General features: G+C 38.6%; 1 protein-coding gene across 1 annotated transcript; it reads right to left on the reverse strand.

Moving 5' to 3' along the window:
• Positions 1-3266: 3266 nt before the first annotated feature.
• On the reverse strand, positions 3267-18270 carry LOC125899914 (T-cell surface glycoprotein CD3 zeta chain-like). The gene is made up of 7 exons (XM_049594589.1): positions 17992-18270; positions 9549-9643; positions 7317-7346; positions 7160-7183; positions 7023-7082; positions 6901-6933; positions 3267-5472 (listed from the first exon to the last, which is right to left on the reverse strand). The coding sequence occupies exons 1-7, from the start codon at positions 18053-18055 to the stop codon at positions 5386-5388; spliced, it is 393 nt and encodes a 130-aa protein (XP_049450546.1). The 5' UTR covers positions 18056-18270; the 3' UTR covers positions 3267-5385.
• Positions 18271-22980: the final 4710 nt, after the last annotated feature.

The following is a 22980-nucleotide window of genomic DNA, read 5'->3' on the forward strand; positions in this document are numbered from 1 at the left end:
ATCTGTAAAGAGTTTTTCTTTGCTTTTTATTGCATGCGAATGTGTATCCGCCCCGGACTACACTCCGGCGTCCTGTCGACGCGGCGGTTTCAGTGCCTGTGGGCGGGGATTGGAGAGGAGGGGTGGGGGTTGACCAGGGGGCTGAGCGGGCTTCTCCGACAGACACGAACCAATCTGGTGGTAGCTGGGTGATGTTTGTTAATACACACTGAGGGTTAATCCTGTGCACACTGTACATGCTCAGGACTCTGTATGTTTTGTCTGTCTTGAGCGCTGTTGCTAGGATGTCCCCCCTCTCCCCTACTTTCCCCTCCCCTCTCCACTCTTCCGCTCTCTCAAGGACTGTGGTGAAAATGCTGTTCCTGCCTCTCACAGTGTGTCTGTCTCTTCCTCCTCATCTGTACACTGTATAGTCCCAGGACATTTACCCTGTTGTCTCCAGGAATACACATCCTGCGGTTGCTAAACCTCACTGCTGTGCCCCTCCTCCTCTTCCTCCTCCTCACCTCTCCCTTCCTCTGCTCTCTCCTCTCGACATCGTCTCTTCACTACAGACTCTGATCAGCTGTGACACTATGCATCATGGTCCTTCACTCTGCATGGACTGTGTCCCTCCGGCTCAGACCTCTGGCCGACGGGCTTCAGTGACACTTTGTTTAATGCTTTACTCCAAGTGAGGTTGTAGGACCTCGCAAGCGCTATCCCAAAGCAAAAATCCAAATATTTAACTTTTGACAAATGCAGATACCAAAGATATCTCTCTGTCCTGTGTCTCTTTCTCTGTTACTTCTCTCCCTTCCACCCTGCAGCATGTGTATTAAGAGACAAACCCAGCACTGGCTTTAGTCCTAGCCTCAGTAATTCCAAAGCTTAGATGTATATTTTGGTATATTTCTGAGAAAAACTTGCGTGAAAAAAAAGCGTCTGTTTCTCGTTTGTTTGTTGTAATCTCTTTTTTCTGTCACAGCATGGAACTAATTGCAGAACTGTCTTACTCTTGGTAGGTTAAAGATATAGTATTTTTGTATGTTTTTGGGTGTGTCGTGTGTGGTTATCAGTTCACAGCCCAAGTGACCATGGCTTTCAACAAACAGAGGAAAAAAAACAAGAAAAAAAAAAACAAGAAAAAAAAACGCCAACCATGTACATATTACGTCTGTGTATCTCAAGAACTGCATTCTGTAAAACATTTACTACTCACGTTGGAAAGCTTGGGCTCATCTAAAGGAATGTGTCCCCCGATTTATTTCCCTTTTTCTTATTCTGCAGTCTGATGATAATAATTGTCTGTCCGGGACTCTGAGGTAACGAGTCCTGATTTACACCACGGACAATAAAACTGAGGGGCACTGCTCTGATCTGACTACAAGGAAAAAAAAAACAAACAAACAAACAAAAAAAACAAAACCAAAAAAAAAAAAAAAACTGCCTCCAGTCACGGTGGCGTAGAACTGAAAGATTGTGTAGGATTTTTAAGTATGTGAATCAGGATACATAGTAGATTTTGATGCATTTGTCTGCTGTATTTTTGTTTGTTTTGTTTTTATACACATATAAAGATAATCTTTTACTGTAAATGTACAGTTCTCTTTTGTTGTAAACATCATTAAACCATTTTCCAAGTGTTTTGACATGTGCTTGGTCTTTTATTGGCATCCAGTTACACATGAAACATAAGTGAGATGATTGACAGCATCCAGCATCACACAGGACCACCATGAGTTCTAAATTGTAATTCACAACTAAAAACTAATGACGCTCCCATCAGCATCTGCTGCACCTAATGTGATTTTACACACCTTAACCTGCAACCTAGATACATGATCAGTGATGTAACCTGGGGTCATCAGGTGTTTGGGGCCCCTCTGCCAGACCCTGGCCTGTGTCTATGTAGCTTGTGTGGTTCACAGATCACCCCTTGAAGGCCATCTTGATCGATGCCCTCTCAGCAGCATCAGTAATGTTCCGAGCATTAGTGTGTTAGCATGCTAACAAGCTTAAATAACATAGTTAGCATAGTAAATATGCCTGCTACACATCTGTATGCATTGTTAGCATTAGCATGTTTGCAACCGCTGTGCTTAATAAGAGCTTCATACAGCTACTAGTTTGTAAATGCAAAATTGAAGAGTTAATAGTTGCGTTAAAGTGACAGTTTACCCCAAAATGAAAACTTCATGGTGGTATTTATCAATCTAGATTGATTCAGTCGAAAGGGGTCAGGTGAGGTGGTTCAGGCATCTGATCAGGATGCCTCCTGAGTTCCTCCTGTTAAAGGTGTTCCAGGCACATCCCACTGGTAGGAGGCCCCGGGGCAGACCCAGAACACGCTGGAGGGATTACATATCTCGTCTGGTCTGGGAATGCCTTGGGGTCCCCCAGGAGGAGCTGGAGAGTGTTGCTGGGGAGAGGGACGTCTTAAATGCTTAACTCAGCCTGCTGCCCCCATGACCCGGCTTCGGATAAGGGGTTGAAGATGGATGGATTGATGTGGTGTGAGTTGCCGAGTGTTGGAGTTATCAGCCATAGAGATGTCTGCTTTCTCTCCAGCATAATGGACCTGGATGGCACTCAGCCTGTGGTGCTCTAAGGGCCAAAAAATGCATTTGTAAACTCAACAGCAATGTCTCTTTCCAGAAATCATGACCTGGTTACTCAAGATAATCCATTGTGAGAAGTTTCGCCAACCGTATCACTGCGCAGAAGGAAGCGTGCATCTACTGAATGAGCTACATGGATGAGAAGCTTGTGTCAGTCAACATCAGTTAGCTGAGCTAGCAGTAGATGCACGTTTCCTTCTGCACAGTGATACGGTTGTTGGATGAGGTTTAGTAGAAAAAAAAAATCCCTACATGAAACTGCTGCTACATAGCACTACAGGTAAGATGAAAAATATGTATTTTGATTTTGGGATGAACTGTCCATTTAACACTTATTTTCATGATCGATGCATCATCATTTGGGTTATGAAATATAAAAAAATAGTGGGAAAAAAAGGTGGTGCAGTGGTTAGCATTGTCGCTCATCACACAAAAATCATGTCCTTAATGGATTCCCTTGTAAGGTGTAACAGATGCCTAAAAGGTCAGGCATGAATGCAGTGACCTGACTCTCTTTAAGCTTATTATGTTTAGAATATATGGACTGTCAAATCAGTTGTGCAGATGTTACAACCATCCCCATTGTTGGATCTGTGGTCAAACACTATGGGGTTGGTTGTCTCTGTTATTTTAAAAGGGAAGATAAAAAATGGAGGCAGACCTAAATTGTTTAATTTCATTGAGATTTTTTTTATTGAAATACAACAACTTAACACATTGAGAAAACAAAAACAGGAAAAATCATTCCTTTAAGTACATTTTTCAAAAAGAAAAATACATGTGACAACCAACTCCTGAAAAGCATGTGAAAAGTTTCCCCAGCTGGGACTTTTGCCACTGACTAAACCTCTGAACCCAATACTGAAAATTTCAGTACCAACATTTGTTAACAGCGCCCTCTAGGGAGTAAAATCTAGTGAATGCAACCCTGTTTTCCCTAAATAAACATTGTATATATTATTACTTCAGTAAAATGTGGCCTGTTTCATAATGAGAACCCCCTCACCTGAAAATACTCTTTTTTTTAAAGACATTTGGGGCAACTGGTAAAAAACAACAACAACAACAACAACAACAGAAAGAAAAAAAGAGAGCAGCTGGCCGCATGACCCGAGAAATTTAAACTAATGGTCTAAGGCAGTAGTTTCCAAATGATGGGTCCACAAATGACTCACAAATATGTCAAATTTGTTAAAAAACACACTTTATTTTGAAGTACAGTCAATTTCCGGCACAGAGCTTTTATTCTGAAGTGCCATTTCCTGCTGTAGAGTGAGTGACTAATGGACAGCTGCTTAACAGAGACAGAAAACTAGCTCAACAACATGGCTAAATGCAAGTATGAGTTTTAATCATAGACTACACATAAAGATGGACGACATGACAGCTCCCCAAAGTGTAAAACATAAACCTATAAGCCCCTATAAGTTTTTCTGATAGGTTTGGTTATAATTATTTATTCAATGCTACAAACACGGATTTCTACAATACGATTGACAACTGTGTGAACCAATCAGTGGGCGCACATTCAGTGTCACTGCTTGCGATTGGTCGAACGGGTGTATGGGCGGGAAACTTGATATCGCGGAAACGCTACTGTACTGTGGCTCCGAATGACGTCACCAGAGCAAGATGGCAGCAGTCGTATCCAGGATATTTTAGTTCACTTCTGCACAGTGGGGGTAATGCTGTGATCCATTTACGTTGCTACTAGGGATGAGACTCAAGATGATGTTGTAAAATGTCGTAACTTCCTGTTTAAATTGGCGGTATGCATTCCCGATTGCGTTTGTACCATTTACCACCTAAACGTAAACAAAGATGGATGCCTCCAAGAAAGCAGTCATCGCTATTGCAGTAGTGGAGCCTTTATCATTAGCAACACTGCTAGCTACTTTCACCAACACCGACAGGTAAACAACACACACACGACATTCCACGCACAACAACACATCATAAAGCATTACCATAATATATTCCCATATATAATGTGTACGAGTAATGAAAATGAAGACTTATGGTAAATAGGGCGCAGCCAACTTCGCTTTCGTCTTTTGAAACTCGTAATCCTCCGAGTTCATACAAGACTGCTACTGGTAGAACCGCCTCCAAGAGGCGTGTCTTGACCAACGTGTCACTGTGTAATTTTGTGCAGCTTCCTGTCTTTCCTACCGTCTTACTAGCAGTAAGATCTATATGGAACGGCCCATTACTACTACTACTGATGACGTCACCAGAGCAAGATGGCAGCGGTCTTATCCGGGATATTTTAGCGTCACTTCTGCACAGTGGGGGTAAGTGGAGACCAAACATGTCGGCCATCTTTATACAGTCTGTGCCCTGAAGACATTAAAATCTGTGGACTTTGAATTAATGATGAAGGAGAAATCTTGACCCAGTTGGGAACCACTGATCTAAACTAACTATTAGCTTATGTTGGAGTGAATTTCCTCGCTATGGCAGAGAAAAAGAGAGCTGGAAAGGCCTTTAAACCCAAATAATAATGTTGTGACAAACTGTTTTCAGTCAGCTCTGAAAACCCAGCCAGGTTGAATGTGAATGATAGCCAGAGAGCTAACGTTACAGCTAACGAAGAGGCGAAGAGGTGAATGATAGCCAGAGAGCTAATGTTACAGCTAGCCAAGAGGTAGCTGGCGTCACAGTATGTGTTTACTAGGAGAAAGAGCACACACGCATGCATTGATATAAGTAGATCTGGTGAGGGCCCTTTCGCTGGACCTGTTCAGGGGCCCGGTCATTTCTGCGGACGGGCCTGCCCCTGAGTTCATTGTGGAGACACAGGAGGTGCAGCTGAGCCGTTGGGCATCAAAGTCTCATAGGGATCTCTATCTTCCTCCTCGGCTGCAGTCGCCTGTACAGAAGGGACACAAAGTTCAGACCAGCAGTTTTTTATCTGGTGACATCATTGGGGAAGTTTACGTGTTTTCATTCTTGCTGACCACAGATCAGTTTCACAGAGGAAACTAAAGAGCAGAAGTGATGGAGCACCCACATCCTGTGCCAGAAGTGACACCTTGTTATCATATTAATCAAAGTTAATGTTTAATCTTATGCAGGTGTGTTACATTTCCTGTGTCAGTCATCCACCGCCGAGATAAAACATTGTAGGTGGCTCCAAGTATGTTTTAGAATAGATTTTAACATTTTACTGATTACTTTTAAGGCTCTTCATGGTCTCTCTACCAGCTGTATCTCTGACCTCTTAATACCTGTCACAGTCTGCTTATCTCCCTAACCTGCTCCTGGTAAATTTCCATTCACCTGTACCCTGCCAGCCATGCCCCTCTCATTAAGCCAGCTCCACTCACCTGTGCTGCCTTCCCCTCAGTGCCAGATTGCTCTACGACTTTCCAGCATTCACTCTTGGCTTGATTCCCCAGTACCGACCCTGCTTGTTCCTGACCTGCCTCTGTCGTCTCTGCCCTGGTAATCACCTCAACCTTCCGTCTTCGACTCCCAGTCCTGCTTGCTCCCTTCCTGGTTCCCGTCTGCTCGGCTCTGTGGCTGCACAGTGCTACACCAAACCTGCTTCCCTCAGCTCTCCTTGTTCGGCTCAGTACTTCAGTCTTCACTCCACTACCAGCCTCACGAGAAACCCACCTGCACTCACAGTACAGTCTCCAGCTCTCAGACTGCTCTCGAGTGTTGCCTGCCTGCTCTTGTGTCACTCACCCACCGCAGAGACTACAAGCAAGCTAAACCCACAAACCCCAGAACTGCTGTATATTGGTGTGTGTGTGTGTATTGCTGTCTCCCTGCCTCAGTGTGCTGTATTTGGGTCTGCACTCGACCCCTGACAATACCGTACACACCAGGATGTAGTTTGAGGTCCTTGGGCAGAGGTCTTTGTCTGTTCCAGAGGTAGAAAACTTGGCCTCCATGGGCTTCTTTGCCTGGGCCCACTAGAGTCTAGGATCGCCACTGCTCACTGTCAGGACTTACTGGGACTCACAGCACAGAGCCATCGTAAATGTTAATAGTAACACCTGTTTTTTTTTTAAATAAAATAAAGGCTGTGAGAATGAATTTAAATTCAGATTGAGATTGTTGTTATTGCTGATTTAATGTAAGACCTGTATGTGGATTTTGGCGAGACATCAAAGAGTTTTTGCCACGGGGAGCTGAGCTGCGACCACGTTTCAGAAAAACTAAGTGGAGCAAAACATTTATACTTATGCATTTAAACCATTTCGCTTATGTTTCTTTTTATCTTGAACCATAATAATAGAGTTTATTTTCTTTACACCTCTGATTGTTGTGCTGGAGTTGAGCATCTTACCTCAGATTTTTTCTTCTTCTTCTTGCCTTTTTTCTAGAAAAGATAAAATACAACACAGTGACTGACAGTGAAGACACCAGAACAGGTGAGAATGAGACCTTTACAGGTATTAAGTGACTTACTTTTGCTTTTACTGGCTGGAGCACCTGGTAAGGATCATCATCCTTCATCCTGTCGAGCTCCTGGAGAGGAAATATAACGTTATAACTAAATACCTAACAGCAGAGTTAAACACGTCGAGTGGTGTGATGGTTCTTACCTGGTAAATGCCTCCGTCATCTGCCTGTTTAATCAATGAGAAATACATACAGTAAGAGTGTGAAATGCACATATTCAAGTAGTGACACATGTACAAATAGATTAAGTTTAAATATCAATGAATTAACAGTGAAGAAATGGAAAATGTGTCAACTTACAGGTGCTGCAGCAGACGGGACGTGAGAAAACTACAGACAGGAAGAAAAAATATCTTAAAAACATTATTTTAAGCAAGTGAAAGGTGATTGATTAATCATAACAAATTATCATCATTAATTACAAGAGTCCAAATTTATGTCTTCCAGTTAGAGCTGTTTAATATTTTTAGCAAAAAAGTCAAATATTTTCAGGGTTTACCTTCTTTAATGTGAGGACTTGTTGCCTCTCTATTTTTATAGATTAAACATTGGGGTTTTGGACTGTTGTTTCAACAAAACAAGCAATTTAAAGATGTCCCATTCCACACAGGGAAATTGTGATGGGCATTATGTGATTATGTCATTGTATAGATTATTAGTTGAATAATCTCAAAAAGAACTGTCAGATTAAACGATAAAGAACATTAAAAATGTATTTTAAAAAAAACAGGCAGCAATTTTTTCAAATGGGTGAATATCATCTCTGCGTGTTGCAACATTATTTGTGGTGTACCCCAGAGGTCAGTATTGGGACCACTGCTGTTTCTATTTTATATTGATAACTTATGTTAAAAGAAAACATCATTATTATTATTATTATTATTTTTAGCAGATAATAAAACTATTTCATGCTCCGGAGAGAATTTACAGCTGCTTGTGACTGAAATCACAACAGAACTGAATAAACTTAAAAAACGGTTTGACAGAAACAAACTGTTGCTAATTCAGTTTTGACAAAAACCAAAATGATGTTATTTGGAAATTGAAAAACTGATGCGCAAGTGAAAATGAAAGGCGCTGTATGTAAGAATGTGGCCAAAACGGTTACTGCACTCAAATTCAAAATACTGCTGCAAGTCATGTCCGCCCCCCCCCTCTCCTACAGAGTCGAGGTTGCTGGACAGCGGCACATTGGAGACTGATTTGTTTGCCCAGAGTCACGTTGCTGCGTCCTTGATCTGAGGAGGAGCCGACTGCTAATGCTATGTACCGGGACACTGCTAATGCTACTTGCCGTGCTGCTGTAGCTCAGTAGTAACTGTAACTGATGCTGAGATTCTACTGACTGTGTGACTGGTAGACGGCGGTGGGTGGTGCAACAGGCCAAAACACAAATTCAAAACATAAACATGATTTGCGGACTGTAAATTTTTTTTTTAAATGCGAATATTCTGGCTGTACTATTGTTGTCGGTGAGATCAGTATGTTATATGAACATTATTCCTTAGTCTCTGTGAGATATAAGGATGATTTTATGACTATTTGCTTTAGATTTCTTACATATAGCTCCTTTAAGATAGATAATGTTTATATAAAAAAAGCTTGTGAAAATAAATTTCTGGGATTGTTACTGGATCACAAAATCAGCTGGGAACATTAAATAAGCCATAAATAATGGTTGCTATATGGTTAAAAACAACCTACTTTCCTACTTTCTTTGGCAACAAAAGGTTTCTCAGTATCTTTATTTAAAATATACTCTTTCCCAGTGTACAGATGGGCCCTTTATTTTATTTTTTTTTGTACATTTTTTGAACCTCGAACACAACTGTACATATCTTTATAAAACATGTCCATCAGTATTTCTTTACTTTTTCATGTTCAGCTAATCTGAACGCAAACAGCTAGTTTCCTGTAATAAAACACCATAATAGTGATTGTCCCCCTCATGCTGTACACACCTGGATATCATATAATTTATTTATCTGGGCTCGGTTCAGATAGGGTTTATATATTTAATATCTAAGGCTGTTGTTTATTTATCTATATTAATGGTTGTGAAATTAGTTTGGGATAGCTATCGACAATTTCCTTTTTTTTAAATGGAATGTGAATACTGAGAAGAGGGGTCAGATTACACAAGTGTACACTTCTTCCTACTCCTTTTTGAGCATGTTTGTTTTGTTTTTATTTTCTATATTGCTCAAAATAAAGTCATTCATTCATTCATTGCTCGCAAATCTTTACACCTGAGAAACCTTAACCAGAAATCCTCTGTTATTTCTACTTGCTGAACAAGAAATAACTAGTGAGTGTTACAGCTACTATGCTATTATTTTCCTATATGCAATGACGTGTATGTATGCTGTAAACGAATGTATACTGTTTAATGTAAAATCAATAAAAATTGTTAAAGAAAAAGAAAAAATCATCAGGTAGCATTCTGTCTGTCAACTGAACAATTACTTGATTAATTACTTCAGTTACATAGGGCCGCAGTCTTGAGGCTCCACTTCCTGTGCTGTAACTCACCTTTTCTTTGAAGAAAAGCGCCGTGGCCACGATGCAGTAAACAACCAGGATTGCATCCAGAAAGTAGCAGATGACCGGGTGAGTGAAAAATATCTCTGCAGGACAAAGAGAGAAATATTATAAATATTATACAGTATATTTCTGAGGGGTCTCAACATTTCTGTTTTGTGAGAATTTTCCTAAATTAATTTCAGGGAGAAGTGTTTTTAAATCCACCACTTTTATTTGATAGCAGTTACATTATCTTTCAGATTTATATTTTAAAAGATAATATCAAATATGATTATATTCATCCTTAGGGAAATTCACATTAGTGCAGCACAAAGGGCAGCATGAGATGTTAAAAGAATAAGAACAATTTAAAATAAATAAACTAATTAAAAAAAATGGTATTTTAACAAAAGCTTGAAACATTGTACGTATTATTGGAATATTCTTTTTCCAAAAATTATTTCTGTGCAAAAATAAGGACAGTGCAAGAGAATGCTTTCAGGCCTTTTTCACAGCCGGTATTTTGGCTTATCATGAAAGAACATGTGTCACTAATAACATTAATGATGGCTTCTTTTAATTTAAATCTCCCAGTAAAACATGACGACATTTTAGCCTGTGCTTTACTTAAACATGTCACATATGTCTTCTGTGAAAAAGGCCTATTGTCATTGATTTATGGGACGTAGAAACAGATAGTTAATAGTAAATCTAATAACTTGTATGTAGCCTAGTTACAGCAGTGGAGCTATTATATTCACTTAAGTACTTTACTTAATTGCAATATTTAGGCTTTACTTGAATTTTTCAGTTTTTTTTTTTAACTCCGCTACATTTATTTGACACCTAAAGTTACTACATTGCAGATTAAGGTTTTGCTTTCAAAACTTAAGTTTATGCATTGTTCAGTGCACAAAATTTGCATTATGAGTCATTTTAATCCATAATTGAATCCTTTTTTTAAAGATATTTTTATGGCCATTTTTTGCCTTTAATTGATAGGATAGTGAAGTGTGAAAGGGGGAGGGGGAGAGAGAGAGAGAGAGTGACATGCAGCAAAGGGCCACAGGCTGGAGTCGAACCCGGGCCGCTGTGGCAACAGCCTTGTACATGGGGTGCCTGCTCTACCACTAAGCCACCGATGCCCCGATTGAGTCCTTTTAAAAGTGGATAAAAAACAATCTGGGAGCTGTAAGAATATTAAAGCTGTTTAGTATTTTCTGTAATGTAATTTTTCACAATTCTAATGCAGCGACCTGTTTTATTCTTGCTTTCTGTGTATGGTATCTTTCCTGTTTCAAGCTACAGACAGAGTAATACAGTAAATAAGTGGCATCTTTACTGCAATGGCAGATTTTTAAATCTCTCACAACATAAGTACTTTTATATTTAATATTTTAATTTGCTGATGTTACTTCTGTATTTTACTGAGGAGTCATTTTAAATGCAGGACTTTTGGAATTAAGTATTTTAATAGTGTTACACTTTTGCTTTAGTAAAGGCTCTGACTTCTTTGAATACTTGGTGTTAGTATGAATAATAATATATTAATACTAATACTAAACATAAGACAGATATCACTGATGTTGTATAATAATAATCATTTATCTTCACTGATATTAATAAACAAAATTAGAAAACCATGTATTAACCAGTTTCTTTACAATAAATACAAACTGTTAGACAAACTTTCCTTCTAATAGTTATTTCTTTTTGCTTAAATAAAACGTTGATTGCAGAAGAAAATTAACAAAAGATAAATTGAGTTATGTAAATGAAATAGAACAAAAAGAAACAAACAAAAAACTATTTAGATGTGAGATACATTACATACATCATATCAAAATATATCAATAGACTGTACATTATCTTTGTGTAAATATGTACAATGCAAAACAAAGTGTCCAATGAAGTGATATAGAAACAAGTATTGTAAAGTAATAAAAAAAATTTACAAAAATTTACATATCAGTGTTGTACAGTATGCGATACTGTATGCAAAATATTTAATACTTATTCTATCTAATTCTTGGGAATAATAATATTGTGATACACTGTATAATATATATATATTGTTTATGTATAATATATTGTCACATACGATACATAAACAATAATAATGTAATTTATTTTAAGTGTTATTTGTTATAATATTATTTTTACTCGCTGTGTGTAGAAGGATTCTCTGAATACTTCTTTCACCATTGGGTGTAAATAAGAATAATTTATTAATCCAATAATATAAATATTATCAGACATATATCACTGCCGTCGTCAGGTAAAAATCATGTATCTTGACTGATCCGATATCAAAGAACAAAAATTAAAAAAAAAAAAAACTCTAATGGAGTATTTAATACTTGTTCCAGTAATATTAAAATAATAATAAAATAGTTTTTCATTTAGCAAATTTTATTTGAAAGTTACTACTTTTTTAATTTAATTTAATTTAGTACTTCTTATTTGTTGTGATATTATTCCTTTAAATTACTGTAAGGTTTCAAGTGCTTCTCTTCTGACTTAAGAAACAAACTATAAAAGTAGGGCATAAGGCCTCAGTGTGTGTGTGTGTGTGTGTGTCTGACATGACCTACAGGGTACCCGTTCAGCTACATGAGATGGAAAATAGCCGGTTAGTGGGGCTCATGAAAGCGTTGAGTAAGACCCTCCCTGCAACAGGAAACTACATATGTGCAGTTCAGTAGATAAATGTCTTCCTGTCAGCTCGATGATGGGCTGCTCTGTGGTCTTGGCGAGGCCCGTTTATCTCACTGTGCGGTCGGAACAGACGCCATGTTGTTAGATAGTCCCCAGTCGTGGTGATTCATTGAAGCTGAAACTTCCTTGTCAAATCTAAATCACCTAAAGTTGCCTCAGGATATTGAGTTTCTTTTTAGATTATTTTTAGACTTCAAAAACAAATTGTGTAATTTCTGTCACTGAGAGGGAAGTGAGGCCGAGCTGGTCAAAGACTCACTGTTGTTTAAGTTCTCAAAATGTCACTTTTCAGACGCCTTTTCACATGGGCCCGGCCGTGGATCCAGGTACGACAGTGTTCACACCAATGAAACAAACTGGACTCGGGGGGTCAAGTAAACAGTGGTTTGCGCAGGTTGATTTTAGCGCTGCTCATCGTGGACTATATTGCTGTCATTGTTCATTTTAGTCAAAGCATACAGTTTGAAAACGAGGCGCGGCTCCAACTAGAAAACAATGTTTTGATGCATTGGATGTGCTGAATGTGCATATTAAGGCAGTACAGGAGGAGATGTACATTAATAATCCTCCAGGACTGTAACATGCTCATGTTTAACCCAAACAATGTGTCATGTGACTGCAGTTGGTTGAACTTGAGCTCAGTTGAACCAAACCAAACAGGGCAGGTGTGACAGTGTGAGATAATTAGATCAACAGCCCACTTTTGTGTCTGTACCTTAAATATGGAGCAACCAGGTTAGCATAGCTCAGCACAAACATAAACCCAAGTCTACTTTTCTATGGTTGCACTGTTTCATAAAATGAAAATGTTCTAGATCTAGCTACAGCAGCCAGTTAGCTTAGCTTAGCATAAAGACTATAAACAACAACAGGAGAAACAGCCACCCTGGCTCCTCCAACAAACACCTCAGTTTGTGTGTGGATGAAACTAATGACATATAATGTAGTAATTAGTGAGCTGCTGCTGGTAGGTAGATTTTATCCAACACTTTCTCTCCTACCTTGTCACATATCAACTTTTGGTTATGGACTTTCCACGTTGACATATGACATGCATGGTACCCTGGGTTAGTGACGCCAGCAGCCGTAATCCTGTACGCACTTACTTCTGCCACCTTAACTTTTATTTTTTGTCCCAGCACAGCTTTTTTCATTGGTGTTTGATGCTGGAAGTCACTGAGCAAGTGCTGGATTTTGACAACTTTGGACTTTTGAACAGAGCTTCTTTCTCCTGTTTCCAGACTTTATGCTAAGATAAACTACCCAGCTCCAGCTCATATCATCACACACAGACATCAGAGTGGTGTCAAATCTTCTCATCTGACTCTAAAGGCCATTGCACACCAAGTCTTCCGGATTTGCCACATGTTTAAAAATAAAGACCTCACGTTGTGTTGATCCTTTTTACACACTGACGTCTGTCCTTAAAGTTTTCGGCACAAGCTTGATTTTCTGCATTTTTTTAGAGAGTTGTTTGACCAAAAAGCAGCGAAGAAAAAATGTGGCGTGACCTGCGGCTATACGGAGAACACGGAGAAACAGGGCTCAACATTTCAGTATCATTTCATAAGTCAGATAACACTTCAGAAGGTCAGATAGTAATATTGAGGTGAATTATGATAAGGAGGAGGACATAATACAAGATGAAGACTGCACACTGACAGATTTATTATTGGATTAAGAATTAAAGAAACGCAGACAAAAAAAATACAGACTTGGGGTGCAAAGACTAACTGTCAAACTCTTTATTTTACTTCTAGAAAAGCCAAACATTGTTTAAATCTACTAAATTATATTTCAGATTATACTGGAGATCTTAAAGTGTCAAAAAAAATACCAGAGTGTCAGATTAAGATTTGAGGGAATGTGTAAAATGATGCACAAAAGCTAAAACAAGCTGATACACAATCAATTTGTTTTGTAGTCAGACAGTGTGAAATAAGATCTTTCCACACTTTAAGCTTTAAAGATGAAACACAAGGAGGAAAATGTGTGTTCAGTGGTTGAGTTTGTTATTTATGGAAAATACGTGCTGTATTTAATCACTCTCACCCCTTATAACTAAGAGTCACACAAGAAACCTTGGTGTTATATTAGACTCACATTTAAATTTCCACATCCATAACGTCATCTGCCTAGTACCATTTAAAAAACATTGCTAGAGTCAGAGGTATAATGTCAAATCAAAACCTTGAAAGGCTCACACATGCCTTTATTTCCAATATATTAGATTACTGCAGTGGTCTGTGTGTAAGACTTTCAAAACGAGCTGTTCTGCAGCAGTTTATTCAGAATGCTGTTGTTAAGGTCCTGAGAAAAACTAGGAGATATGACCGCTTTACTCCAGCTCTAAAATCCTCACACTGCCTACCTGTCACACGGAGAACTGATTTCAAAACATCACTCTATGGCTCAGCACCCAAATATATGAACCTTCTCGGACCCTGAGGACATCTGGAGCCGGCCTACTGACCGTCCCAAGAGTTAAAACAAAACGTGGTGAAGCAGCGCTTTGTTATCATGCAGCACAAACCTGGAATAACCTTCCAGATGATGTTAGAAAAGCCCGACTCTGAACACTTTGAAGTCGCAGCTAAAAACATTACTTTTTTACATTGCCTCCTCCACCCTGTAATGACTGCAATCTTGTTTTAAAACTCAATTTTAAATCAATTTAAATAATCCTAATAATCTCTTATTTCTTATCCGTACTTTTGCTATTTTTAATGGTGATTTTTTAAAATTGTAAATCATTTAGTAATCAATTTTACCTTTTGTGTTTTTTTTCTCCTTACTCTTTTCTGTCAGGTTTATATTTTATTGCTCTGTAAAGCACTTTGAATCGCCCTTGTGTATGAAATGTGCTGTACAAATACAGCTGCCTTGCCTCTCTTTATTGTTATAGTAAACACACATTTCCTGATTTTTGTTTGTTGTTTTTTCTTTATTTCTCAATATAAAGCATGTTATCGTCAGTAAACAGGAGCACCCATTTTAAATGTTATGACTCTATGACATAGACCAGGAGCCGCATGTGGCTCTTTAGACCTTCTATAACAGTTATTTTTTAACATTCTTAATATTTTCATATATCATTGTTGATGGCCTAAAGTGATTACTGCATTCTACAACTGTAAAAATATGTAGCCTATACATCAAATTAAAAAATGTCTTAACATTTCATCGACAAAACGTGCGTCATATGTCTACGACCTGGTGCCTTTTCCTCTAAATTTGCTGAACTTCAGTAGCGGTGGCTAACATGGAGTCTTCTAGCAAGGCAAGCTATGGCTTTAAAATCCAAAAAGGGAAATGTCTTGAAGGAAAACAGAGGATTTAATAATGGTGTGAAATTAAGTACGGCAATAAGACTGTTTAACACCTCCTGAATCCAGTCACACACACCACATTAGCCACAGCTGGACTGTGGAATGAGCAATTTCAGTTTAATTTTAATTTGATTTCTAATTTCTATTTATGCACTTATTTTTAACTTATTTCATTTTATGTCTATTTTAATATCACCGTATTGTTGTTGATGCGGGGAAATGTGGTTGTTGTTTTTTATAAGCTGCTGGATTGTTGAACTCCCTTCAGGGATGAATGAAGTTCTTTCTATTCTATTCTAAATAGCCCACTGCAGAGTAGCCACCTTGTAGTAAATCATATAATGAATGCAGACAGATTGTTTTTTTCTTTTTTTGGCCTACAATGGCTCTTTTAACAGTAAAGGTTGCCGACTCCTGAACCCATTGTTGGTAAGTGGTTAACAGTGTTGTAGAAATAGGTTAGAGGGCTCCTGCTGCATCGACGAGCATGTTCAGGACGCTGTTATCACCTTGTTATCAGCTGTTGGCAATACTTTACGTTTCTTTACAATTCAAACAGGCTGTTGTAAATGTATGGTTATGCTTAGGCGCAAAAAAAGATCATGTTTTGACTTCTAACGCCTCCATTTGTGGGAACAAATGCAGCTGGAAACCCCTCAATGTCTCACTAGTAAATAAGCTGTGTTGTTGTTTGTTGGTCTCAAATACTGGTCTGCAGCGGTTTGCAGCTTAGCAACCATCTAGCCTAGATGTCACGCCATCCACCATCCCCCACACCCTCTGATGACAAATTCAGCTGTTTAGGTACAAAAATGACGTGGTTATGGTTGAGAAAAGACCATGTTTTAGCTTAAACTGCCCCCATTTGCAGGCACAAATGCTGCCAGAAATGCCTCAGTGTCTCACTAATAAACAGGTGGTGTTGTTATTTGTTCATCTCAAACACTGGTCTGCACTTAAGCAGCTGTGTGGCCTAGATGTCACACCATCCACCCTCCCCCACACCTTCCAATGATGACGTGAACTCATGTCGTCGCATTACAACAAACACGGGTGCTAAATGGCTGATAAAGGCCTTCTAGTTATGCTAGTCAGTGTAGCAGGAGCCTCCTAACCTATATCTATAACTCTGATACCCACTCCTTAATGAAGAAGAAGAAGAAGATATAGTTTATTAATCCCTGAGAGGTAATTACATTTTTTTTCACTGTTGTCATATACACACAAGCCCAAAATACACTCTCATGCACAAACAGGAAATCTACACGCATTAAATGGAGAAATGTCAGAGTGATAACGTTCAAACCAGGTGGAAGGAACTGAGGAATAAAGGCCTTCAGAAGGTTACAAGTATGCAGCCAGGTGTTATGACAGCAGCCATCCTTCACACAATACAGACTTTGTTTCTCCGCTGAGGAAGTTCTGATGTTTCATCTTAACAAGTTGCAACAGCAGAAATTCACCTTCAGTGTTTTCGCACGAGGGAGATTATTTATTCATGCGCGCTCTCTGGTAATGCCTTCATCGTGATGAGTCTGACTGAAATACACGACAGCACTTGAAAGTGTTTTTTGATCATTTTGAAAATGTTTTTTTTCCACAGCTCTCCTTAACTACAACATAAAAGGGAGAGTGTGGGAAACATCAAATGCACATAAACTTCCTCCTCTACTGAAAAAACTTCTCAAGCTAAACAAAGAGGAAAGAAAAAATATTATTGTTTACTTTGTGTTGACGCTGCTGAATTACAGTCAGTCACATATGGATTTATTACAGTTTATGTAAGAAGAATAAAATAACCAAAGCCCTTCTGCAGAATGTAAAATTTAAGAGCATTAAACACCTTCTTCTGATTTCAATTTGTGCGTCGGCAATGGACTGCAAGCTTGTTCATTAATTTCAATTTGTGTTGAGTTGGAAAATATACTCATCTATTCAGATAGCATTGAATGGAAAGTATTAATTTATGTCTTATTGTCTTTACCTTGTGACAAAAACTCAAATAGCTCAACTTTTTCCATTAGATAATGCTGTGAAGAGGAAACTTCACTATCTCATCTGTGACTCTCTTGTGCTTTTGCTAAACAGACATCAGATATTTATATCTCTCTGTAAGATATTATGTCTCCTAAAAGTTGATGAACAAGTAATTTGAAGTCATTTACAAGATCGAGTGCAGCCTGTTCTCTCAGCTGTCATGTACCCGAGGAGCGATGGCCTGCGTAACGGAAGATAACAAAGATTTCTGTGTCAAAAAGCATCAGAGTTTAGTTTTAAATTAATTCAGCATCAGTCTCTCGACACCCACAGACTCTTTCACAGTGCCAGGTGTCCTTGATCACTTATGCAAACACTTCAGCCCAAACTCATTCCCAAAACAGCTGTTGTGTATTTATATAACTTACCTTTAGAGGAAACAGGCACCACGAGCACAAACAGCACCAACACACCTGTCCTCAGTGAATTCATGACTCTCGCTCCTCGTCTCTCTGCCTGTCTGAAACAAGCTTTTCTTTCTTTCTGTCTTTCTTTCTCTCCTCTGGTTGTTGCTGGTTGCTTCACTGGGTGATCAGAGGAAGTGGCTGAACTGACTACCTGCCAATGGACTGAGACGTTGACTGTGTGAACTTCAAAGCATTGTACAGCCTTCAACACCCACAGTAACTCTCACTGACTGTGTTGTGCTCAACCGTTTCCCCCCCAAAAAACACCCTGACACAATCTGTCCCTCCAGGCTAATCTCAACATCAATGATGCCCTGCTCTGCCTCTGAGATGCCTCTAGAATCTAGAGCCTGGATTATATAACAAGTTTATGTGAACAGCAGGTCACACTTTTCTTTAAGTCGCCGACACAGTTATTCCACCTGTTTAACATGCTGTATGTAATCAGTTAATAAATGCTTTATGACACACTGTAATGCAATGGCACCCCTGATAAGCACATATTTGTGGTTGAAAAAAATGTTAAAGGGGAACACCACCTAGATTAAGAATTCCAATATGTTATTTCCACGACCTAGGAAAGTTTAATCAATATTTGTGAAACCAGAGAAGTAAGTTTTAAACTTGTGATGTCATAGGTTATTAAGTCTGCAGCTGCTCCATGAATAAGAGACTGATTTTATGTACAGACAAAATGTTTGTTTTCTTTTTTTATACCCAAATGAGCTTTATTCTGTTGAAAAGCCCAGTCCAGACCAAAGATTCGCGACGAGATGAAACCGTTTTAGAGGGTTGCACAGAAAAGTTGCAGTGGTGTGAATTGGCCGTCTGAGCTCGACTCAAGCCAGCTGATGGTGTCACCTGCAACTCAGCTGGTCAAATCGCCAGCCCCTGGTTTTACAGCGTAAATCACGTCACCTGTTTCAACAGCCAAGCAGGTTGTAGTGAAGTCCGCTGGTCAAGTCAAAATGACTGCAGATGGTGTGTTCGCTTGCTGTGCAGGCGCTCTGTCCCTGCTGAGGCCTCTGTTTCCATCCTCACGGTGGGCAGGTGTTGTATGGTGGGTCACTGACTGATCATTTGGCGCTCCTTACTCATATTATTGTCAGAGATGGGCAAAAATACATCAAAATGTATTTTGATACAAAATACAAAATACCCCTCGAATAAATGTATCAAAATAAAATACAAAATACTGGTGCCAGAAAATGTATCAAAATAAAATATATGTGTTTTGTATTTTGAAATACAGAAAATACTTTTTTTCTTTCTCTTTTTTTTTTTTCTTTCTCTTTTTGTGAATAACTCAAAAAGTCCTTGACCAAAAACGCTCAAAATTTACATGCTGCAATTAGAGAACTATGCCAGAAAGAACAACCATGATTCATCCATTAACGGTGTGATAGTAGCAAATTTGGTCGCAGCTATAGACAATCTGCGCTTGTTTTCTCACAATTTGTTGTAGGCTACCCTAAAATATTATTTATTGATTAAGATTTAGATTCAGACAACTTTATTGATCCCACGAGAGGCAATTCATTTGTAGCATACTCATCCCAAACATCAACCACAGCAACATACAATTTCCTATGTTATGCACAATCCAGTAAAACAGACCACTGGGTCATTGAAGGGCACATTGAATGGCCCAAGTTTAAAAAACATATAGATAAAAATATTTAAAAAAAAAAAAAAAAAAGTGAAAAATATTGTTACATCCAATATTATAAGAATGTATAGCCTATTATTTTTGTTTTTTGATTCGTGGAGAAAGTATTTTGAGTATTTTAAATACAAAATTACTCCACTCAAAAGTATTTTGTTACAAATTACATTTGCTTTTTATCGGCCTTATCAAATACAAATTACAAAATACTCAAATGTAATTGAAATACGTATTTTAAATACAAGTAATAGAAATACTGACCATCCCTGATTATTTTGGCGTATCTATGATGAATATAGTCCATCTGATGCTTGTTTTGTTTTCCCTTCACTACTACAAATGCAGCTGTAGCCAGTATCTCACTATCACTATCTCATATTTTAAGAAGCTACAAATTATATTCAGCCACAAAAGAAGTCTGAAAAGCAGGGAATACAACACATTCTCACTCTGACCTCGTCACATATCGGTGTTTGGTCATGGATGTTCCATGTCCACATACGATGTGCAAGATACCTGGGTGTGTTGGTTGGTGACATTCTGGGACATGTGTCAAGTTCTGCCTGTTACATGCATTGTCTTCTTTCAAGATACACATTTACATACAGTCTTTTCAAAATAAACGCACCACATCAGTACAACACTGCGAATTGATTGTTTTTTTCTCCTTCAACAACAAACACACGTGGTTGTGTTTGGGGAAAAAAAAACAGGGTTTGGCTTTAGAATCTTACAGGATGTGAACACCGCTATCTTGGATGAAAGTAAGTGTTTGCTGGACCCATCCACCACCACTCCTGCCCACCCTACTTGGACTTTTGGCATCTTAACTTTGGTTCTTGTCCCGCCACGTTTCCCCCTGATGCTGCCAGGCACCATTTATCATTCTCACATTAAAGAGCACCTTTTTTCATTGGTTTCTGACACTGCAAGTCACTGCCCAAGCACTGGATTTCAACGACTTTGGAGTGAGGCCAGTCTAGGAAATCAGAACGGAAGTACAGAGTGTTGTTGCATAGAGATGATGCATCGCCTCTTCCAGTTGCACACGTGTGAACCAGCACCTCACAAGTAGCTGCCTGTTTCAACATCGCCGTGAATCTTCGGTCTGAACTGGGCTAAACAGAAGGAATATGTATAGTTTTTTGGATTTTGGAAAGAGTTGTTCATGTTAACTTGTTTCTGGACTGTCTTAGATCATAGGAATAACATGTATGAATTGTGAAGATGGGCATAGTTCCCCTTTAATGTAAAGAGGTAAAATACAGTACGGTACAGTACTACACCATCAGTGTCTGATTTACTAAACCACAACCGTGTAAGTGAAAAACACCTAAATGCTACATTTAAAATGTTCAGAATTTACTATTAAATTCATGTTAAACCAATTTTTTGTCATTATGAAATAACACTTAAACACTAAATTGCTTCTTTTTAATAAGTTACACCGACAGTTTAGTGATATAATTATTGTGATCTATTTTAAATTAACATTTTAAAAAAATCTACCCTCTGCAAATCTCCAAAGTACCACTAGGGGTGCACATGCTCCCCATTTGAGAAACACTAAGTGTTTCATCATGAGTTCTTAAACATATATTATCCTTTCAGGAACTTCTTTCGAGTCTGTAGCAGTTCTGAAACAAATAAACAAATAATTAATAAATGTTTTATAAGGTAGTCATAACATACTGTCAATGGTAAATATATTTTATACTGTGTTACCAGGCTTTTATTAAATAGTCATAGACCAGCTTTTTATATGTGTTATAGCTGTCGACAAATACAATACTAAACACAATAATGTCCTTATATCTGCTTACAGCTACATTACAGTGTGTTATAAACAATCTGTAACATGAAGTAATCGGACTCTAGATATATTTTGTTCCTTTGTAGCCTGGACATTTACAGATGTATTGCATCAGTGTTTGAGATACTTGCTCAGATGAACAAACTTTAAAAATGCAGCCTATGTCACTGGTCTGCATTTATCTAAAAATGTGGCAACCACATCTTATCAAGCAGAGAGTAAAAATCTGATTGTACAGATTATGAGGTACAAAATGTGACTGTTGGTTAACAACTAGAAAAACGTTAAGAGCCCATCAGCAGGCTGCAGACGGATTGATCTGACATTTGCAGATGCTTACAGTCTGTTTAAGTAACTGTGTGTTCGAAAGGTCAGAAGATAAGTTGACCCTATGATGCTTAAATGTTAGTGTGTGTCTGTGTAAAGGAAGAGGTTACAGACATGAGACCCCTGCGTCTTTACATAGAGTTGCATCGGTCTGAAGTTGCATAATCACACTGATCTGTGACACGCATGGAGACTATTGAACCAGCAGGCAGATAAGTGAGGGCAGGTTAAAGAGGAGACTTCATTATGACACTAGTGTGTGAGATGTTCAGGGACCTCTAAATGAGGTCTGACCTCAGGGACCTTTAATTAGATGCTCACATTTCAAGCTTCTGGACCCTGTTAGTTAGTGAAATCAGGTGGGTGGCACTGTCCTGTGAGGGTCACAGCTCCAGCAACAAAACTAACACATAAACAGATAAATAAACAATTGTGTTTTGATATAATACATTTGTATTTTATCTTATATACCTTCCAATAATGTACAAATGATCATATATTGTTTAATGTAAAATCTTAATCTGGAAAGTAGAAAATACTAAATAGATGTCCAATAAATGCACTTGATGAAATACAATGGGCTTTTTGATGATGCAACCAGAGCGATGCTAACTTCCACATAGGCCTACAAACACAAATCATCTCTGCAGCACCCACTGCAGTCAGTCTTGTCCCAGCCTTTTGACCTTCAGGGCCACAAGATAAATCTGATGGGATCATGAGCTGATCAATAGGTACATACAAATGATACACAAATGTCTTTACATTGTTTGGACTTTTCTCTAAACTTTGATTTTTTGGGAAATATTGGAAAACTTTATCTTTTGGGCCATGAATAGTTATTTGTATGAAACCTAGGATTGGAAATTAATGTTCTGTCCACCTGCTATTGTGGCTGGTGAATTCCAGAATCTACCAGCCACCCTGAGGAAACCATGTGAGAAGGTTAGAGGAGAAAGGTCCCCTTGGTGGAGCTGCTGACAACCATAGGCTGTAAAAGTAATGGATGTGGGTACCATGATGTCACTCACTGGTTTGTGGACTCCCATTTTGAAGCCTCAAATTCAACATTTCGGCCATCTTCATCCTGACTTTTTGGAGCCAGAAGTGACCATATTTGGGTGGGAGGTTGGAACCGTGGAGG

Source organism: Epinephelus fuscoguttatus, linkage group LG13 (genome assembly GCF_011397635.1).
Source record: "Epinephelus fuscoguttatus linkage group LG13, E.fuscoguttatus.final_Chr_v1".
Lineage (NCBI taxonomy): Eukaryota > Metazoa > Chordata > Actinopteri > Perciformes > Serranidae > Epinephelus > Epinephelus fuscoguttatus.